The sequence below is a fragment of the Prionailurus bengalensis genome, chromosome B4 (assembly GCF_016509475.1).
Source record: "Prionailurus bengalensis isolate Pbe53 chromosome B4, Fcat_Pben_1.1_paternal_pri, whole genome shotgun sequence".
Classification (NCBI taxonomy): domain Eukaryota; kingdom Metazoa; phylum Chordata; class Mammalia; order Carnivora; family Felidae; genus Prionailurus; species Prionailurus bengalensis.
The window spans coordinates 122,458,585-122,480,921 of NC_057358.1; the positions used below are offsets into that span (position 1 = coordinate 122,458,585).

The following is a 22,337-nucleotide window of genomic DNA, read 5'->3' on the forward strand; positions in this document are numbered from 1 at the left end:
TTCTCTGATCATCTGACATCCTAAACTCTTGGTTCTGTTATTACTACCTAATAAAATCTAGTTCCAAGTGTGGTTAATTGGATTTAAGACCTTAATTTCTCAAGATCTTTTGACGTTTGTATCTTTTACTAACTATTAAACACTAGCACTTGCTTTGTGCCTTCCAGATTACATGGCTCTTTAAAAAAAAATTTTTTTTTTTTTAACGTTTATTCATCTTGGAGAGACAGAGACAGAGTGTGAGTGGGGGAAGAAGCAGACAGAGGGAGACACAGAATCCAAAGCACACTCCAGGCTCTGAGCTGTCAGCACAGAGCCCAACGTGGGGCTAGAACCCACGAACCGTGAGATCATGACCTGAGCTGAAGTCGGACACTTAACCCACTGAGCCGCCCAGGTGCCCTAGAATGGCTCTTTTTGCAAAGTTCACACCTCATATGATTTTCCTAAGAATTCTATGAGACAGGTAATCATGGACCCATCTCTTTCTCTTGTCTGGCTGCCTCCTTTTCACCCAGGCTAAGCATATCCGAACAAAAATTCTGGGCTTGAATGGATATGGTGGACCACAGAGAACCACTAGCTTTAGTAGTAATGGTAAGTGTCAATAATGACAAGCAGCTAAAATTGACTGAGTGCTTATTATGTGCCAGGTTCTCTTTTAAGGACCTTATAAGGATTCACTCATTTAGTCTTTATGAGCTTCCATTTTACAAGAGGAGGAAGTAAAGGCAGTTGAGAGAGCTTTTGTAACTTACCAGAGATCACACAGCCAGTAAGTGGTGGAAATGGGGTTTGACTCTGGGCAGTTATCTCGAAAGTCCATACCCTTGATCACTTCTGTGTTGCCTTTATGTATTTTGAATTTAGGGGTGATACGATGAAATTGATATTTTAAGATTAGTCTGACTTAAAGTAGGTAAGAAAATCAAAGAGTGGAGAGCCAAAAGCTAAGCCTCGGCAAGAGTTACTTATGAGAACAGAAAGGTGAAGAATATACCTTTAATGATGGAGGGATGTGTTCTAGTAACAGGGAAGGAAAAATTAAAAACCTCGAAAATTCTGCATACAGGGAAGGAAGACATCAAAGGTGATTTCAGATTTTGAGTTTATGTAATTTACAGCAGGGATTTCTAAACATTCTGAAGTCATGGAAGCAATAAAAAAAAAGGAGAGGAGGTGGGGTGGAGTTTTAATGATATACAGAAGAAAAACAGAAATTAACTTAAAGCACATGGAGGAAAGGGATCTGAATCATAAGCATTAAGATACAAGTTTTGGGAGAGAGGTTGTAAGAAAAGTTCTCATTTCTCATCTAGGTCACAGATTTAATTTTTAAAATTTTTATTTTTTGGGAGAGTGCAAGTGGGGGAGAGGCAGAGAAAGGGGGACAGAGGATCTGAAGCAGGCTCTGTGCTGACAGGCTGACAGCAGTGAGCCCAATGTGGCGCTCGAACTCAAATCGTGAGATCATGACCTGAGCGGAAGTTGGATGCTCAAATGCCTGAGCTAGCCAGGTGCCCCAGGTCACAGATTTTAAAAAGTAACCTATTGTATTTATACATGGTCATATTAACATTTAGGTAGGATCCCTAATTATACTTCAAGTAGACTCACTACTACAGGGGAGAAATCTGGCATAAGATAAAATACAGGGCCTGGCTTCATAATGTTTCTACATGGAACAATCCCTACATATGCAATATGAATAAATGGGAAAATTTTACTCATGCACATATACAGGGTATATAGTTCTACTGAAGAAAGATCCAACAGGGCTGAAACAAGTTTTCATGGCATCCCAAGGTTCAGAGAATACAGTTATATGGTCTGGGACATTTCAGCTCAGGATTACCTCTTCTGTGAAGGCTATGAGCAGATCTGTTTAATCCTTTTTTTATGTCATCATTCTACTTATTAGATTTCTTTATTCCAACACTTAAAATCTGTGTTATTGTATTTAGTTACATGTTTTTCTTCCTTACATGTCAGTCATGTGTAACTTAAGGGCAAGGGCTTTATTCATTCTTCTATCCTCTCTTACAATAAAGGGCACAGAGTAGGTGAGAATTACCTCTTGCAACAATTCACAAATACATGGTGAAAGAAGCTGACAGAGGAGAAAGAAAAAGGGAAGATAACACGCAGAGATGCTCAAGAGGACTAGAATAATGCAGCTTTAAAGATTAAGTGAGCAGGGTTTCAAGATAGAAGTGGTCTCCTTGTCTGTAAAGTGAGGATCATCATAGTTGCTTGCTATCTCATAAGGATGCCATGAGGATTAAGTGAGCTAACATGAAATGCTGATAATGGGCCAAGTACATATAAGTACTATGTAAGTGTTTGTTATAAGTAAACAGGCTTATATTTCTCTGCAAGTATGAGGACAGAAGAGAGTCAATGGAGAAGCATGAAAGACATTAGAGAGCTATAAAATCAAGATGCCTAAGGAACTGGCATGAACTCTATACAGCTAAAGAATTAAGTTTAAGAAGATGAACATGGGAACTTCTTAGGTTCTAGGGAAAGATAAAATAGAGTGATGCCCAAGAGAAGATACTGGCAAATAAGAGAATTCCTATTGAATATAGCTGATCTTCTCAATGAAATAAGAATTAAGGTCCATTGATAAAAACTTGCAATATATTTTTAGAATTTTAGAAAGCTCTACTTTGAATAATAGGAATTGAATACCACTGCAGCTAGGTCAAATTTGCCTTATGCCACTGATGCTTTCTGTTTACATGTTATGGCTTGCAAAAGTGGATTTTAACATTTTTTTTCCCCCTAATGAATACTGCTACTAGATAGTCTAGGCATCAGGTTTTTTTTTTGTTTTTTTTTTAATTGAAATCTACCAGAGGGTAGGAAAAATGTACTGTGAAAAAATACCATTTATGGATGATGGCTGTAAAATAAAAACTTAATTATAGAGTTTTTAAGTTATAGAATTCTGGACTAGTCTAAATGCACTTATGACAATTAGAGTCCCTGAGGTGGAAAAAGTAATTGCTTTTTCTCCTCTATGTATGCATGTATTATACATGTATATGTCTTTTCAGCTTGATAAGAGAAAGCTAAGTTGTAAATAACAACCTTAAAAGTTTCCTCAGGATGCCAGCACACACTCATTCCCGGGGAATGAAGAACAAAATGAGCTGTCTGCATTCCTTCCAAGTTCCAAATCCTAATAAAAGAATAGGAGTACAATGTTAAATATTTTTGCTATATCACTACTAAAAAAATGAAACCTCCATGAATTCAAAGCTATTAACTACAGATTGCAAGGTTGACATTTACACCTAAAGTATGTTTTTTTAAGCCATAACATAATTGTAATTGTTTTAGAAAAATGTGAAAATAGTATGAAGGATTTGAGTTTTACCATACTCAATCACAGAAAAATTTAACACAGCAACACTGTAACACAGTAACCAAATTATTCATACACTATTTTGTGGCTAGAATCTTCAAGTTTCCAGTTCACTAAACAGGTTGCATTCTTAGTTCAGTAGTCATTTCAATAACAATAATTTCAACCAGGGGTGCTTAACACATACCCCAACACACCCAATACTCCCATTTTTCAAAATAACATATAAAGAAGCTAATATGAGGTGATGTGAATTTAGGGAGATAGTAATTTTCCATAGTTGCTTATTCCTTCTGCTTTTGGCCTTCCATGCCAGGGGCTACTTCCTATCTTATATCTTTTCTGATCTGGCTCACTTCCCCAATTCTTGGTGTCAAAGGTGGCTTTGATTGAAAGTTACCAGATTAAAGGTTGGTTGAAGGAACAGATACCTGGCTCCTTCCACTCTTTCTCTTTTTAGTACTTAGAAATCTATAGTAACAAAGCTACTCTGTGAGATGGCTTTCTACCTCAATTTCTTTACTTTCCCCATAGTAGAGATCAAGCCTTAGAAATCTCAGTAATGGCACTCTGTTGTGAGAGGTGCTACTCCCCCACCCACACTGTTAGTTGCCCAGCTCATCCCTCACACTCAACCAAGGCTGTATCTCACTGGTACAGAATGTGGGGGAAGTTAGCATGACAGAAGGCAAAAGTGGTGAGTGGTTGGCAAAGTATTCACAGAATTCTGGTCTTTAAGAATTGTACTCACTTATTAGAATGCCTTAGACCTTTTCTTCTAGGGGTATGGTTCATATCTCATTGAGGACCATAACATAATTTTAACAAACTTAAGGAATATATGTTTAAAGTCTAGGCAAAGATTTACTTCCAAAAAAAATAGACATAGTTATTGGACAATGCTGCTATTCTGTGTCAAATCACATTATTTCAAATATTTTTTCTTCTTTGTAGAAATTATAGGGTCTCCAATCATGGAATGTTATAGTTAACATATAAACTAACATAAATGTTTTTCAAAATGATTATCTACTTGATTAAATACTTTAGAAGCATACTCTTTTCTCTTGCCAAATCAACTTTTCATCTGTATTTACTACACAAGGGAAACAACTACAATTTAATTGAAGAGGGGAATCACATTTATTAATGGTTTATGCAATTGTGTTTCACTCCCCACAATGAAGAAGATTATTCATTATGGCAACTGAATATTTCTTTCTTCTCTATTGCCTCTTGCATAATAAAGTGCTGGGCTAGCATATATTTGTACCACTACTGAAATAATATGAATGTCTTGCAAATTCAGTGAGTCTCATGAGAGAGAGAATGGTTTAAGGCTTCTTTTGATCTTATTCTAATATGTATTTGATTTTTGTTTGTCATTATATAAATTGAATAAATGCGTACCAGAATATTTTCATGATTTTTTTCCTTTGAAATGAGGAAAACCAGAGGTAAAAATTATCAAAAGATATTCTACAAAAAGAGGTCAGTTAATGAAGTGTATTTTTGGCCAATGAACCAAATTTCAGTCTAATTTTTAAATAGTGTTTTATCCTGAACAGAAACCTAACACTTAAAAAAAATGAGGAGGGCAATCCAGATTACTTTACAGGACTAGGGTAAAGTAATTTATCATTTACATTTGTATGCTTATTAAATAATTCTCAGTGGTTGCATAATCCAAGCACTAAGTATGCAAAATACAACAAATTGGCTTGAAATGAGTTATAACTAAATAAGCTACATATGGTACACTTTAAGTTGTTAACTCTTATTTCGCTTTTTGATAGATTCCATAATTAAGCTCTTCACAAATCCCTTTGTAGAATTCAACTTATTTTTCTGTTATTACTTCATGTAGTTAATATTAGTTCCATCAGATAAAATCACATTCTTTTCTTTTTTTGCAGTTCACCATACATAATAAAAACACATATATCTTAAGCATACAGCTCAAAGAGAATAGCACCCAAGTTAAGACAGAGTATTTCCACAGCTCCAAAAGTCATCTTGTGCTTCCTTCTAGTTACACTTCCTTGTTCTCTCACAAAAAGCACACCATAGCCTACTTTTGCCAGGTCTGAACATCATACAAATGCAATCATATATTATGTATTTTCTTGGTCTGGGACTTTTCACTTATGGTTAGATTTTGTGAGATTTACCAACATTATTGCATGTTGTACTTTGTCCACTCTCATTGTTGTAGATAGTATTCCACGAATTAAGTACGCTGTAATGTATTTACTCATTGTACTGCTGACACTTAGGCTGTTTCCAGTTTTAGTCATTAGTAATAATGTTGCTATAAATCTTCTTGCATATTTTTTAGTGAATACAGACATTCACATGCACCCCCACCCTGCCCCCCGCGAGTATATACCTGGGTATGGAATTGACGGATTATAGCTTATAAATAGTTGAACTCTAGCAGTTTTTGTCAAATGGCTTTCCAGATTGCTTGTACCTTTTCTTTTTTCTTCCCACATCTTTTTAAATTACCAACTGAAAAAAACCTATACTGTCTCTGACAAATTTTCTGACGAAAACAATCTTAACAACAATCATTTGACTGGCAAAAGGTAGTTTGCAGTTGGTCTTATTTGTAAGACAGATTTTTCAAATCATCCTTTTTTCTTGCATGTTATTTTCATGTACCTATGTATGGAAAAACTTACATCAGTTTTAAAATGTAGTGAATATAGTGGATAGGAAAAGGTCTTAACTGACCTCCTTTGACAGACTCCTCTACAACTGACAGGAACAAGAAGGCTATTTTCTAATAAGCTTATACATGCATTTGTTATAGACTTACCAAGAGGGAATATGGATTTTTTCCTTAGCAAACCACTGTTTGTAAGTGGTGTAAACCCATGCTTAATTATTAGTATAATTAGTATTATGTAAGCTGATAAAATGAATGTGAAAGAGCTGTTTTTTTTTCCCCAATATATGAAGTTTATTGTGAAATTGGTTTCCATACAACACCCAGTGCTCATCCCAAAAGATGCCCTCCTCAATACCCATCACCCACCCTCCCTGCCCTCCCACCCCCCATCAACCCTCAGTTTGTTCTCAGTTTTTAACAGTCTCTTATGCTTTGGCTCTCTTCCACTCTAACCTCTTTTTTTTTTTTTCCCTTCCCCTCCCCCATGGGTTTCTGTTAAGTTTCTCAGGATCCACATAAGAGTGAAACCATATGGTATCTGTCTTTCTCTGTATGGCTTATTTCACTTAGCATCACACTCTCCAGTTCCATCCATGTTGCTACAAAAGGGCCATATTTCATTCTTTCTCATTGCCACGTAGTACTCCATTGTGTATATAAACCACAATTTCTTTATCCATTCATCAGTTGATGGACATTTGGGCTCTTTCCATAATTTGGCTATTGTTGAGAGTGCTGCTATAAACATTGGGGTACAAGTGCCCCTATGCATCAGTACTCCTGTATCCCTTGGGTAAATTCCTAGCAGTGCTATTGCTGGGTCATAGGGTAGGTCTATTTTTAATTTTCTGAGGAACCTCCACACTGTTTTCCAGAGTGGCTGCACCAATTTGCATTCCCACCAACAGTGCAAGAGGGTTCCCGTTTCTCCACATCCTCTCCAGCATCTATGGTCTCCTGATTTGTTCATTTTGGCCACTCTGACTGGCGTAAGGTGATATCTGAGTGTGGTTTTGATTTGTATTTCCCTGATGAGGAGTGATGTTGAGCATCTGAAAGAGCTGTTTCAATGAAACGAAGTTGAAGGCCACCAACTAAAGGTAAATTTCTAACTTAAAAAAATGCTCTTAAATTAGGCAGGTGTGTAAGTAACAAAAGATTAAGCAATAAAAGTAAAAAGCCTAGATAATTTTGAACTAAGAATGCCTAGCAAATGTTTTCATTGTAGACTCTGTATTATGGGTATGGTTCATGCAAAAAAGAGGTCCAGTGCTAATCAACAGACTCATAAATTAAGGGGGGAATAAAAGGTCTTGGCCTAATATAAAAAAAATTGGCAATTAGCACACTGGCAAATTTTCATAAATTTCATAAAACAAGGTAAGTAGATAGTCTCTTAAAATGATTTCCCGAGTTTACTCACTTTTTGAGACTAGCTTAATCAATTAATTAAATTTAAATTCCAATGTAGTTAACATACACTATTACATTAGTATAATACAGTGATTCAACACTTCCATATATTACTCAGTGCTCATTACAAGAAGTATGCTTTTAATCCCTATCACCTATTTCACCCACCCTCCACCCACCTCCCCTCTGGTAACTATCAGTTTGTTCTCTATATTTAAGAGTTGATTTCTTGGTTTCTCTCTCTCCTTTCTCTCACTTTTTTCCCCTTGTTCATTTGTCTCTAAAATTCCACATATGAGTGAAATCATATGGTATTTTTCTTTGACTGACTTATTTTGTTTAGCATTATATTCTCTAGCTCCATCCATGTTGTCGCAAATGGCAAGAATTCATTCTTTCTATGGCTAAGTAATATTAATTTTCTTTATCCATTCATCTGTTGATGAACACTTGGGCTGCTTCTGTAGTTTGGCTATCGTAAATAATGCTGTGATAAACACAGGGGTGCATATATCTTTCCAAACTAGTGTTTTTGTATTTTTTGGATAAATATCCAGTAATGTGATTCCTGAATTGTAAGGTAGTTCTATTTTTCATTTTTTGAGGAGCCTCCATACTGTCTTCCACAGTGGCTGCACCAGTTTGCATTGCTACCCACAGTGCATGAGGGTTCCTTTTTCCCCACATCCTCACCAACACTTGTTGTTTCTTAAGTTTTTGATTTTAGCCATTCTGATAGGTGTAAGGTGATATCTCATTGTGGTTCTGATTTGCATTTCCTTGATGATGAGTGACACTGAACATCTTTTCATGTGTCTGTTGGTCACCTGTATGTCTTCTTTGGAGAAATGTCTCTTCATATCTTCTGCCCATTTTTTAATTGGATTTTTTTTGACGGGGGAGTGTTGAGTTGTAAAAGTTCTTTATATATTTTGGATAGTAACCCTTCATCAGATATATCACTTGCAAATATCTTTTCCCACTCAGTAGGTTGTCTTTTAATTTTGTTGGATTAGTTTACTGACTTTTTTATTGTTTAACGAATTGCAGGTTTAGACCATGTCAGATAAGGGAGTTTCTTTTTTTTAAAAAAAATTTTTTTTTTTCAACGTTTATTTATTTTTGGGACAGAGAGAGACACAGCATGAACAGGGGAGGGGCAGAGAGAGAGGGAGACACAGAATCGGAAACAGGCTCCAGGCTCCGAGCCATCAGCCCAGAGCCTGACGCGGGGCTCGAACTCACGGACCACGAGATCGTGACCTGGCTGAAGTCGGATGCTTAACCGACTGCGCCACCCAGGCGCCCCAGATAAGGGAGTTTCTATTGTAACAGGGAAAAATTCATAGAACTGAAAGTTCATATTAATATTTCCAAATTTATTGCTAATAAATCTGTTTATAATGAATAAAGTTACTTAAAGTTAATTATAACCACAGATACATACTTTTCAGGAAAGTGGGGCATCACAATAAAAGCTGTAAGGGTTCATAGGCTTTTCAGTTTTTAAATTAATTAATTAATTAATTAATTAATTAATTGTTTTTGAGAGGGAGAAGGTGCAAACAGGGGGAGAGGAAGAGGGAGAGAGAGAACCGTAAGCAGGCTGCACGCTCAGTATGGAGCCCAATGTCATGACTGTGAGATCATGACCTGAGCTGAAATCAAGTCAGATGCTTAAATGACTGAGCCACCTAGGTGCACCTCATAGAGTTCTTAATACACATAACCAAGCATATGGAAAGGTAATGGACTATTTATAAAAGCATAAAAATATAACATTATCAAGTTAAACTAATGAGCAAAAATCAGGAGCTATATGAAATATATTGTATACCTATTTAAATGTCTGCATGGGAAATTTCAAAGAAAAAGCTTTTAAAGTATAATTAATTTACTGACATATTGAGAATCCAATACTATGGATTAAATCAAAGGGCACTGGAGTACAGATAGCATCACTCTTCAAGTAAAATAAAATAAATGACAGTTTTGAACCAACGTGACTATAATTATAACAAATACCTCTACCCATCCCAACTCTGTGGTCCTCAGTGGAACTCTTAGATTTTAGCTGTAACATGTACAGATGGACAGCTGTCCAGATCTAAGGTTATGAATTATACTTACTTTACTTTTGGTAGTTTACTCTTAAAATTATTGCCTTATTTCAGGTTGAGTGCTTTTTAGCTGAACATTAAGTATCCTTATTTAGTTAATAAAAAGATCCCATAAATTGGGTGTTGGCATATTGCAGCTATCCTAGATATTCTCAAGGGTCTTTTAAATTACAATTAATAGAGGGAGATGTTCCCTCTGAGATTTTGAAAGGAAATTTCCTGGGTAATACTTTGTTCTTTTATTTGTTTGTTCTCCATTTTTAATTGGCAGCTCATTGTCTGGTAAGGAGTTCATTGTAGAAGGAAATTTCTGCTACCAAATGTTTCTGACAACACAAAAGAAGGAATGGATGACATTAAATGACACATCTGTATCCATCTGGCCTTCTCTAACTAGTAAAGCAAAAAATACTAACCGCAATCTTTCTAAAAGACTTGACTGGATCACATGAATTGCTGTACTGATTAATTAAATATGAAAGCAAGCAAAAAAAAGTAATGCTGAGATGTAGTTATAAGGAGGAGAAGGTACTTTACAATGTTACTGGGTGCAAGAAAGGGATTTCCAATACTCTTAGACAACAAACTCTTCTTTCATTGAGTTTTGTGATAACAAAATGAAGATTTTCCCCTACCATTTCCAAATAATCACTAAGTTACACATCACACTATGGATAATTCAAAAAAGGGAAAGACATAGTATATTTCCTTAGTAAGTGAATGCAGAATTAGGAAGAAGTGAAACAAATTACAAAGTAACTTACTGCTAAAATGTCTGGTTTTAGGTGCAAAAGGAATTCAGAGGTGGGAAACCATATTAACTAAAAGCACAAATCTAGGGTTAAGATGGGCCAATCTCCATAGTGAGTATGGTAGCTTAGAGTGGTGAATAAATAAACTTTGTCATCTGGGCAAAAGCCTTTAACAGTGGAGGCAACAAAAAGGCATGAGAGTATAAAATAAGAATTTTGTACAGGGCACTTTCAGTATGTGTCTGTGTTTCAAATATATTCAGAAATATTCAGAAATATTCAGAAAGATTAGACTAATTCAGCTTTTTTTTTTTTAATGTTAGAGACTACTATGCAAGTAGTATTAATGTACTAGTAAGTATTAATGATAAAAGAAATGGACCACCACAAATTTTATTGACTTGAGGGTAAGAAGAATAGTAAGGGTGAAAATGAGAGATAATTGCATATGCTTATTATTTTATCCTCCAATAACAAAAAACAATGAGTCAAAAAAAGAATCAATAATCAAAGACTATGTGTGTTTTGGAGGGGAGACAAAGGTAGCCTGTTTCAAACATAACACTAATAAACCAACTATACCATACATAAAATAATCTACCTTTGTAAATCTTTACAAAGCTTTGGAAGAGTTAAAAAAAAATATTACAAGCTCATATGTTTTTGCTTCGTTTTGTTTTCTTGAAATTCCAAACAAATTCAGCAGAAACTACAAGTTTATCATCACAGAGGTGAGAAACTAGGTGAGGCTGCCCCAGGGGAGAATTAACATCTTACTTAACTTACATAGACAGATTTTTGAAGGATAGGAATTCTGAGAAATTTTGTCACATTTAAAAATAAATTCAAAATTAAACTCTCAACTGCAAAGAAATACCATATGGTAGTTTTCAAACAGATCATACAGAATGATTTCATCTTCAAGGAATTCAAAGTAAAAGAACTTTTCCTTTAACTAACATAAACACCAGTAATACTATCCAGGAAATATTAGCATTTTATTATTTCCAAGAAAAATTTTGATAAACTTTAGAACGTAAAATTTGACTATATGTTATAAATGAGGGAAAGGACTCCTTGTTAGTGACATAAATGGACTTTCAAAACAAACCTGAAAAATGTTTATGGATCTGATTCTCATTTATACAATTCACTTCCTGCAACCACACGAGGGCCACATAAAACCAGCTTAAATTACTGCAATCATTGATATGGTAATACAATTTATGTGGTAATGGTTTTGGATTTCATCTACAGGAGCACATAAGAGAGAACAAAGAGTTGAATATTAGAGAGAGGTGTGACCAGTACCTGATCATATAAAAGTTTAGAAAAGTCTTGTATCACTTTCTAACTTTTACTCTACTATAATCTTGCATACTATTTAACTGCACTGAATTGAAAAAGGTCTGCAAATGTGATCAACAGGTTTTAGTATAACCTTTGGATAGTTCTTATAAAGAAGCAGATCCTTATGTTCCACAAAAGGGAGATAAACTATTACCAAACCTAACACAAACTGTTTATTTATCCTATTCTTAAAGCTCTTGTTATAACTGTGCAATAATTGATCTTGATTTAAAATGTTACAAAAAATTACATGGAATTTTGGAAGGCAAGCAGAGAACTTTATTTCTGGATTTATTTAACCATAACATTATAATAAATAATATAAATTCTCCCGATTTCACTTTGTACCTGGAATTACTTAGGCAAAGTTTATTTGCTCCTGAATAGGAATTCACTGAAGGCTCTCAGTCCCCTTCTTTCTGTTTCCTGCAAGGACTATTTTTAAATAGACTGCAGATTCTGTGATCCCAGTTGGGGTCAGGGAGGGGTAGGGTGGGGTGGGTCAGAACACCATCTTAACTATGGATTCTGAAGACTCTCGAACGTACATAAACAGAGGTAATATGGAAAGAACTTGGCTGGCATGGGGTTCACAGAAGACATTTGATAAACATTTTTTTCCCTCTTGTATAACTTTTCAAAAAACAATACAATTGGCTTAGTGAATATCTTAGGTAATTTAGTATTCCTTTATCCAATGATTTGGTTACATTCCTAAAAAAATCTTATTTTTTATTTGCTACCCCTTTTCCCATTCTTTTTAAAAATGATGACAGCTAGAACATGACAACTACTAATATCCCATGTTTTATAGACAAAGAATGGCACATTACATGCTTCTATTATTTTAGTCTTAAACTAAGAATCCCTTGGTTTCTAGAAGCCAATTTTCCTTCACCATAAATTTTATCTAATATTTAAAAAGATTGTTGGGGGGGTGGAGGAGGAAAGAGATTTACTTCTGACATCCTTTGTAGTTACAGTGAGTACTGGGTCTTCTATTTCTTTTGTATCCCCCAAAGTACTAAATGTTGGCTATACTAAACGTGTTTAATAAATACTTGTTGATCTGACTTGTTCTTACAGAACGGTACTGTTTTTAATATACAAGAACATCTGTTATTTGGCACTGACTGGGAATGAGATGTTCTGTATTAGTGAGTTTTTAAAATAATAAACTTAACCCATTAAATACTTAAACACCATTTTTACCTTCCTTTGGAGGTATTAGGATAATAAGTCTTTCTAAATGAATATGTATTTATTTACTTCTCAAATATAATAATAACTTTAACCTTCTTTTGATAATGCTGGGTCATAAGTCTGAACACCAGTAGTGACATTTTCCTGTGCATATGCATATACATACATATACGCATGTATGTGTGTATATATATGTGTGTGTAAATATTTACATATGGTGGACATGATGAGGGCCATAAAGGAGATGGTACCGAACATGAGGCTGAATGGCTAGCAATGCCATTGTTTACTTGGGAATTTCTTTTCTTAATTTTTTTTTTTTTTTCAATGTTTATTTATTTTTGGGACAGAGAGAGACAGAGCATGAACGGGGGAGGGGCAGAGAGAGAGAGGGAGACACAGAATCGGAAACAGGCTCCAGGCTCTGAGCCATCAGCCCAGAGCCTGACGTGGGGCTCGAACTCACAGACCGCGAGATCGTGACCTGGCTGAAGTCGGACGCTTAACCGACTGCGCCACCCAGGCGCCCCTGGGAATTTCTTTTCTTAAACACATCTCCTGTCAGATGCTTTGTTTGGTGGTGGCAAGACGTGACAAGTACAGAGTTGTATTCATTCCTTCTCCTACTCACTCACTGAGTACTGCCACAAGGGCACTCAGATGCTATGATGACTGACTCTAAGGTAGTAAAGCAAAGCTGACCCTGAAAAATACCTTATTAGTGCAAAGGCCATAGCAATCTCCTCTAGAATAATTTTCCTCATCCTCTAGAAAAGTCTGTTTCTCTTTACTCTTCTTCCTCATCTGTAAACTGCACTAATGAAGTAGGAAGAAGGAACATGACATCTTTTCAAGAACTGGTATAGAATATTTTAGCAAAGGTATCTTTCAAACATTATAAACTCTACATAAGCGGAAGATAACACTTCTGCAGACGTGACTCTAACCACAATTGTGTCAATTTTATTAAGCCCTACAGAATGCTTAATTTTGAACAGAACACACAGGTTATCTGAATACTTACTTTTTCAGTAATATAAAAAGACGAAAACTTAAAAAGTGTTAAACTGGAAACAGCATAATGTAGTGAGCAAGACTGCCTGGGATTCCCCTCTGTAAAAGGGGGAAAACCTACCACATAAGGGTTTTGAGGATTAAATGAATTAATCCATTAAATGAGAATGAAATTTAGAAATCCCACTAAAGGCGGGAGCATTTCAAGATACAAGATAAAGTTTTTGCAATCTTTGTTAGTATTCCATCCCATGGAATAACAGTGATTTATTTTGATACTATCGATATAAAAACTGATTGATTTCCAAGAATATTATCCTTCCTTAGTTTTTCAACTTGACATCCTATAATAAGACTGTGTTATTTTTACTTTGAAAACATTATTTCCCTCTTTCAATTTTTTCTATTAAGATGGACATGAGTTTTATTCTAATAACCGTAGTTTCACTCAGACACACTGAGTTATGACACTGCAGAACTCCAGATGGCACTATTTACATTGTACTTGATACAAACCATATCCCTGGAATCCTGAAATTTGGCAGCCTTGTCTCTGCCTTAAATTTTCCTATCATCTTGTTTTTCTGATATTCAACTTTATTCATTGTAAAGAGAGACAAAGACTACCTGAGTATATACACACCACACTTTTATTCTGTAACGATTAGTTTTCTTTTTTACAGAAATGTATAGTACAATTAAGGCACTAAAATAATTTTTTGTGAATAGATATTTTGATAGCTTATATTTTCTATGAGTTTCACTTATGACTGTATATGGGCATTATAAAATATTTATTTTAAAAAGGGGATATTGGGACTGATAAGAACTGCTGACTTAAATGAGAATTCAATTTTCTTATAAACCTACATAGATCACAGAATATAAAACTAGGTGAAATTTTAGATTACAATTTAATCTCTCATCTTCTATAATAACATTTCAGATTATGAGTAGCCCTGTGGTTCATTGTTTAAATTAATGAAGTTATATCACAGAATGTAGAGAAGTAAGAAAGAGCTGAAATAGTTTAGATACAAATATGTCTTCTCATGCCAGGTGAGTAAGAGTGCAGGTACTAGGATCAGACTTCCTGATACTCCTGTTCCTCTACTTAACAGCTCTGTCCCTTTCCACAAATTACTTGGCCTCTCTTTATCTTATATCCCCATCATGTAAATGAGCATAAAAATAGTACTTATCTCAGAGTTGTTATAAAAATTAATTAAATTTACATAGGTAAGTGGTGGTTAATATACAGTAAAGCACTCAATAAAATATTTAGTAATGCTTTTGCTTATTAATATTGCAATTCACTTATAAAAAACAAAATATCTTCATGATTCTTGGAGAAGCCTGAAATGCCTTCCTCCGAAATGATTATTCACAGGTTTAAAAATAAGTCAACGATTACTGTTCACTGCCTTTCTACCTCCCTGTCAACCCCCAAAGGGGGGGGAAAAAAAAAGTCAGTGCTTACCAAGTACCTAGCTAGCATGGTGCCTGGCACATACTAGACACTTGATACTTGTCAACTGAATGGACTAGTCTATATATTAATTGAGTCTCAATACATTTGTTTGTCCTTTGTACAAGTGACGATTTGTTAACAGATAGAGTGACATGCTAGTACAAGTAAGAACTATCTTCATTTTGTCTGATTCAGAATTTGGCAATTTTCAATAAAATACATAAACTTTATGAATCTGTTCAGGGGATATACCGTTTTGAAATGATGTCCCTAAGGCCATAAATCTAGCTAATTATAATACTGTGTCTCTCTTGGAAATGACAAAGTCAAACATCAGAAAATATGCATAGATCAAAATATTTATTTTAAAAATTATTTAAGTTGGCATGGAGTCAGAGAGAAATATTCATTCTACCCTTTATAGTACAAAATGTTATCTTCTAAGCATTTTCTAGTTTTAGCTAGATATTGTTGAAGACTTTTGCATCAATATTTGTAAGGGATATTGGTTTGCAGTTCTCTTATAATGCCTTTGGTATCAGGATAATATGGGCATCATAGAATAGTTATAAAATGTTCCCTTCTCTTCTATTATCTATAAGCATTTGAGACACTGGTGTTGATTATTCATTAAATGTTTAACAGAATTCACCAGTAAAGCATCCTGTCCTGGGCTTTCTTTGTTGGGATGCTTTTAATTACTGATTCAATCTCTTTGTTTGTTATAGGTCTATTCAGATTTTCTCTCTTTTCTTGAGTTTTGCGAATTTTGTGTTTCTGGGAATTTACCAGAATTTTATCTAGGTTAATTTGTTGGTGTGTAACTGTTCATAGCATTCTCTTAAAATCCTTTTTATTTCTGTAAGGTTGGTAGTAATGTCCCACTTTTTCTGATTTTTCTAATTGGAGTATTCTCTTGGTCTAGACAAAGGTTTGTCAATTTTGCTAAATCTTTTCCAAGAACCAACTTACAATGTCTTTGATTCTCTGTGGTTTTCTATTCTCTGCTTATCTCTGCTATAATCTTTACTTTCTTCCTTCTGCTATCTTTGCGTTTCCTTTGTTCTTTTTCTAGTTCCTTTAAGATATAAACTTAGGTTACTGATTTGAGTTTTTTTTTTAATATTTCTTTATTTTTGAGAGAGAGACAGAATATGAGCAGGGGAGGGGCAGAGAGACAGGGGGACACAGAATCTGAAGTAGGCTCCAGGCTCTGAGCTGTCAGTACAGAGCTGGATGTGGGACTTGAACTTGTGAACCATGAGATCATGACCTGAGCCAAGATCAAGAGTCAGATGCTTAAACACCTGAGCCACCCAGGCACCCCTGAAATGTTTTTCTATTGTAGTCTTCTCAGAATTCCTTCTTTCCTTTGTTACTATGAAAGTGTAGGATACCTACTACTCTTCCTTACTTTAAACTTCTTGATTTATGCTGTTTCTTTTAAAAGTTTTAATCTATATTGCTAAGCTTTTGGACCAAGACATTTGACTTTAATAGCCAATTGGAATTATCCTTTACTTCTGATTGGTGAACTAAGCTGTCAAATTCTAAATTTAGCTCCTTAGCTACTGCTAAAATGATGTTATCAACCCCCAATCTCAGTGGCTAAGAAAAATAAGCATACATTTCTTGCTCATGAATCTGTAGGAAGCTCTATTTCATAATGCCACATGGGTCCATATTTGGTCTATGTGTTTCTCATTCTGGGACCAGTAGCTATCTAGGCCACTCTCATCTTACAGAAGACAGAGGACAATAGGTCAAGACAAACCAGGTAAATCAGATAAAGTGTCTGCTTGTATCATACCAGCTAACATTTTGTTGGCCTAAACAAGCCACATAGCTAAGCCCAATGGAGTGGGAAAATCTCCTTCCATGGGAAGAGGGGAGGGAGAGTATTCATTTGCTGAACAATAACATCATCGATCGCAGTGTAGCAAAATAAGGCAATTAGGTGCAACAAAGGTTTTTTTTAAAAGTTAAATTTATTTAAAGGACTTACTTTGAAGTTAAGTCTTTCTCCTTTTTAGAACAATAATGTTCTTACTTTCAGAAAATGATGGTAATAATAAAAGGCAGTAGACCTTTTAAAATTCTTACTACTTGACAAAGTAAAAAGTTGGCAACCTTTTTCAGTCCCCCAAATTTTAGGACCATTTTACTAGTCTACAAAAATCCCCAATTCTACAACAAGAAAAAAAGTAATAATAGACCACTGAATGTAATCCCAGGTCTTTGGCTATTGTTCACTATTCAGAGGCTGTTCCTTGGCTTGCAAAGACACTCATTTTCCCCCTTCTCAGGTTTCATTATTCCAAATGCTTGTGATTAGGAAAGTCCATGTGTTACAGAACTAAAATGTCATTATTTATATCTAGTAATCTATTCTAACTTTTACCTAAAAATTGGTCCCATTTACTCTTCAGCTCTCTATACAAACTTGGTTTTGTAACATGTGAGGCCCTAAAATCTTAATGGCATGTAAATCTTTCATGTTCTTGACATGAAAATTTTAACAGGCAGTACATAAAGAATAATGGCCTATGACTCTATAACTTTAAAAGGATGAGCTGTTATGATTAAAATTTAACAAGTTCCTCGTGGCTTTACTTCCAATGTGAAAAGACACATATTTAATGGTTTTATATATATACAAGTGTTTATGAACACTAATGATTTTGTCATTGCCTCATCAAACATTAAAACTATGTAAAACAACAGAGCTGTGGGGTATTTTTCCTCACAGTACTGTTAAAGCAAATGAAGTGATTGGCACTCCTATAGAATTCCCTCATTTCACTCCTGACTCCTCAGCTTATTTCCACCTCCTACTCTTCGTCTTATTCTTTACTTGTGATATTCTCCAGCTTTAGGCACTATTAAAAAATGTTATAGCTACCTCATCCATTCCAAACTTGGGGTGAGGTGGAAGAATGTGATATTTAAATGTACTACATCTACAGGAAACCTGTATTTTTTATCTCAAAAAAATTTTTTTAATGTTTATTTTTGAGAGAGAGAGAGAGAAAGAGAGAGAGAGAGAGAGAGACAGAGCGAGTGCACACAAGGAGGGGAGGGGCAGAGAGAGAGACACACACACAATCTGAAGCAGGCTCCAGGCTTTGAGCTGTCAGCAGAGTCTGACTCAGGGCTTGAACTCACGAACTGCGAGATCATGACCTGAGCTGAAGTCGGTTGCTTAACCGACTGAGCCACCCGGGCGCCCCTACAGAAAACCTTTAATATAGAGACTTCCAAATTTGTCAGAATAGGAAATTTCCCATGAGTCTTAGTTTAGCAAATGAGATTTGCAATTCATTATTAAACAACTTTCAGACAGGATCTGTGAAATAACCTCACAGTATGGCAATTGCCTTTTAGTATCCTACTGATATTACCTGATATTGGAGAATTTGACCCATTATATATTTAAATTTCATAAATGTACACATCTAAAATAAGAGGCAGAGAGGCACCTATGAGTCAGCAAGGGACGCTTCCATTAACTGGGATGAGAACTCAACTTACCAGTTGTGAAACTCATGTTTGTGTCATGCTTACAATTTAAACCAAGTATACTTCTTTTATAACATTTTATGGAGTATATATACAAACTAAATTTTCTCTAATTTTTCTAATGTAATTCTCATTAAAATAGAGGAAAATTGAAAAATGTGGCTTTAACATAAACAACATACCTGCAGGTATGATCATCACTCACACTTGCAAGTTCTTGGCCCTCTTTGGGCTCAAACACCAAACCATTAATGAAATCTGAATGGCCCTCTAAAATCTGATAAAAGGAGAGAAGTTAATAAGTACACTGGAAAATAACCTACAATATTCCTACCTAATATTTTTACTTCACTGACTTAAAAGCTTTCACTGCATGCTTCCCTTTTCTATAAATATTTCTTAAGCAATTTGCTATTTTTAAAGCATGATTTATACACCCACTTTTCTGGAAGGTTTATCTTGGAAAGAAGCTGATCATTCAACACAGCTATTAGCTTGATCTTTCTTTTCTAGTATGCATTTCTTACAAACACACACACACACACACACACACACACACACGCATACACACACACACTTTTTTTACTGTACCTGTCCTCATATCACCTCCTCTTATTACATAAAGCTTAAGCAAAAATTAAAGCTAGAAGAACTTTCTAGGGGTACTGAGGTAGAGTCCCCCTCAACTTTTTAACTCACATCTACTGCTCTGCACACTCTTTATCTAATAAACACATATGGATTTTACCTTCTAAGGTCTTTATTCACTTCCTCAATGTGACTGCCATCACTGGGGACAGTTAGTATTAGAAGCCCATAATCACAACAACTCAAAAATCCAGTTTTGATTTGTGGCAAGAACATTTAAGCTCAAAGTTCGTTTTTAAAAAAAAATTTTTTTTAAATGTTTGTCTATTTTTTGAGAGAGAGAGAGAGAGAGAGAAATGGAGCATGAGCAGGGGAGGGCAAAGAGAGTGGGAGACACAGAATCTGAAGTAGTCTCTAGGCTCTGAGCTATCCGCACAGAGCCTCACGTGGGGCTTGAACTCATGAGCCATGAGAAGATCATGACCTGAGCTGAAGTCTGATGCTTAACTGACTGAGCCACCCAGGTGCCCCTAAGATCTACTCTTAGCAACTTACAAGTATGTAACACATACTGTTCATTATACTCATTATGCTGTACATTAGATTCCCAGAACTTATTCATCTTTTTTTGTTTTGTTTTTTGTTTTTTTGAGAACTTATTCATCTTATAACTGGAAGTTTATACCCTTTGACCAACATCTCCCCATTTCCCCCATCCCCCAGCAACCACCATTATACTCGGTTTCTATGAATTTGCCTTTTTAAAATTCCACGTATAATTGAGATCATACGGTCTTTGTCTTTGTCTTATTTTACAGGGTTATTTATTATACTAATAGAAAACATATATATAGGGCTTACTATACACAAAACTTTGTTCTAAACGTTTTACATGAATTAGCTCTGTCAATGCTTATGGTCCTTGAGGCAGATACTATGATTATCCCCATTTTACAGATAAGAAACTGAGCACAAAGAAATTGGGAACTTGACCAGTCACACTGTTACTAAAGCGGTAGAATTGGGCTTCAAACCCTGGTAGTCTGGCTCCTGTGTCTGTGATCATAAGCACTTTGTAATCCCACCTTGCCCTATGCTGTGCTAGTTGTTGGTTCTCTTCAAGTCTGACTCAACTCTATGTGTGTTCATGTCTATTACTCTACTACTATACTGAAATGTGAATTTCTAATTTTCATTCATTTGCTGTGCCTATGTAATATTTTAATAAATGCTACCAGATTTATAACCTATAGTCCTTACTATAGCCCAAAACAGAGTCAAATAAAGTAAGATGACATTAAATGTCATTTTAAATTGAGATAAATTCAATTAAAAAAGCAAAAGTAATACATGTTTTAAAATAGAGAGTTATAAGTATACTTGTCAACATACCTTGTATTCATTTTTATCTTGAAGGTCTGAAGTAAACAACCTTATTTTCATATCAGCAGCTGAAGTACAAAATCTAGAAGTAAAAAAACAAGACCCAACACAAATCAGTAATTAGAGCTATAAGTAGAAACAAGGACGAATCTCACATATATAATATCAAGCGAACAAAGCAGGGCAAAAAAAAAAAAAAAAAGGATATTATTATTCCATTTGTATGAAAGTTCTTAGGTAGGAAAAAATAGTTGATAAAATAGCTGATAAAACTACAGAAAAAAACTCAAGAAGATAAATGATTGCCACAATAATCATGAGAATAATTACCTTTAAGGAGAAGGGAGGTTAATTAGGAAGGGGCAGGGGAGACCTTAGGTACTGGCAATGTTTTCTATTGCCTTCCATGGGTGATCATTACATGGGTGTTTGTTTTACAATAATCATGTTAAACTGCACATGTACTTTTTTTTTTTCTTTTGTACTTTTGGGCACATATGCTATATTTCATAACATACAAATTAAAGATAAGAAAAAAATAAAAAAAAAAACCCAAAGCTTATAGTACCTAATTCTTCTTTGAATTTGTCCCATTATTGTTTTGGGTATTCATACTTTCCCACTCAGAGGAAACTCTAGAACAGACTTGTTACAACATTACTAACGTGAGGGTCTTCTAAAGTAGATTTCCCCATAGTGATGTCATAAGAAATCATTTAAAAATCTCTCACCAAAATATCATTTCTAAAATAGAAAAAGGCTATTTTAGAAGGTTTTTAAAATAAATATCTCAAGCAAAAGGGTTTATAAAGAAGGTATTAGTAAAAGAATAAGGCCAAGTTCAGTAAAAACATCAAAGAATATAGGCCTTACAGGGACAAAGATTATTTACTTAAAAAAGAATTAATGAAAGAATCTCATTAAGATTAAAAGAGGGGTGCCTGGGTGGCTTGGTCAGTTGAGCATCTGACTCCTGATTTCAGTTCAGGTCATGACCCCAGGGCTGTGGAAGTGAGCCTGGCAGCAGGCTCCATGCAGAGTATGGAGCCTACTTGAGACTCTCATTCTCTCTCTCTCTCTCTCTCTCTCTCTCTCTCTCTCTCTCTCTCTCTCCCTCTGCCCCTCTCCTTGACTTGTGTGCGTGTTCTCTAAAAAAACCCAATTTTTAAAAATTAATAAATAAAATTAAAAGATAAAACACACATACAAAACTTTATGGAAAATCTTGTGGTGTTCTACTTTTCTCCAAACTTTGCTGCTTAACTTTATACATGGTAAGTATATTTACATCATCCTTTAATAAACCATAAAGACTCAGAGAACAGAGGTAAGGTGAAGAGTTACTCTCCAGCAAATGTGAAAGAAAAGAAGTGGGGATAAACAGAGAGACAGAGAGATGGAGAGAGAGAAAGAACTGACGGTAACTAAATGCTAAAGATAAAACACTAGGAATGGGTTCTTTCTAACTATAAGTTAA

General features: G+C 35.1%; 1 protein-coding gene across 1 annotated transcript in view; it reads right to left on the reverse strand.

The window, feature by feature from the left end:
• The window catches only part of NUP37 (nucleoporin 37), a 42,222-nt gene that overhangs the window by 7,101 nt on the left and 12,784 nt on the right, over positions 1 to 22,337 (reverse strand). Inside the window, exons 4-6 of the mRNA XM_043562340.1 lie at positions 20,870 to 20,942; positions 19,072 to 19,166; positions 3,097 to 3,187 (exon numbers count right to left, since the gene is read on the reverse strand). Of these exons, the coding sequence (XP_043418275.1) occupies positions 3,097 to 3,187; positions 19,072 to 19,166; positions 20,870 to 20,942 (259 nt within the window). The remainder of the gene's footprint in view (positions 1 to 3,096; positions 3,188 to 19,071; positions 19,167 to 20,869; positions 20,943 to 22,337) is intronic.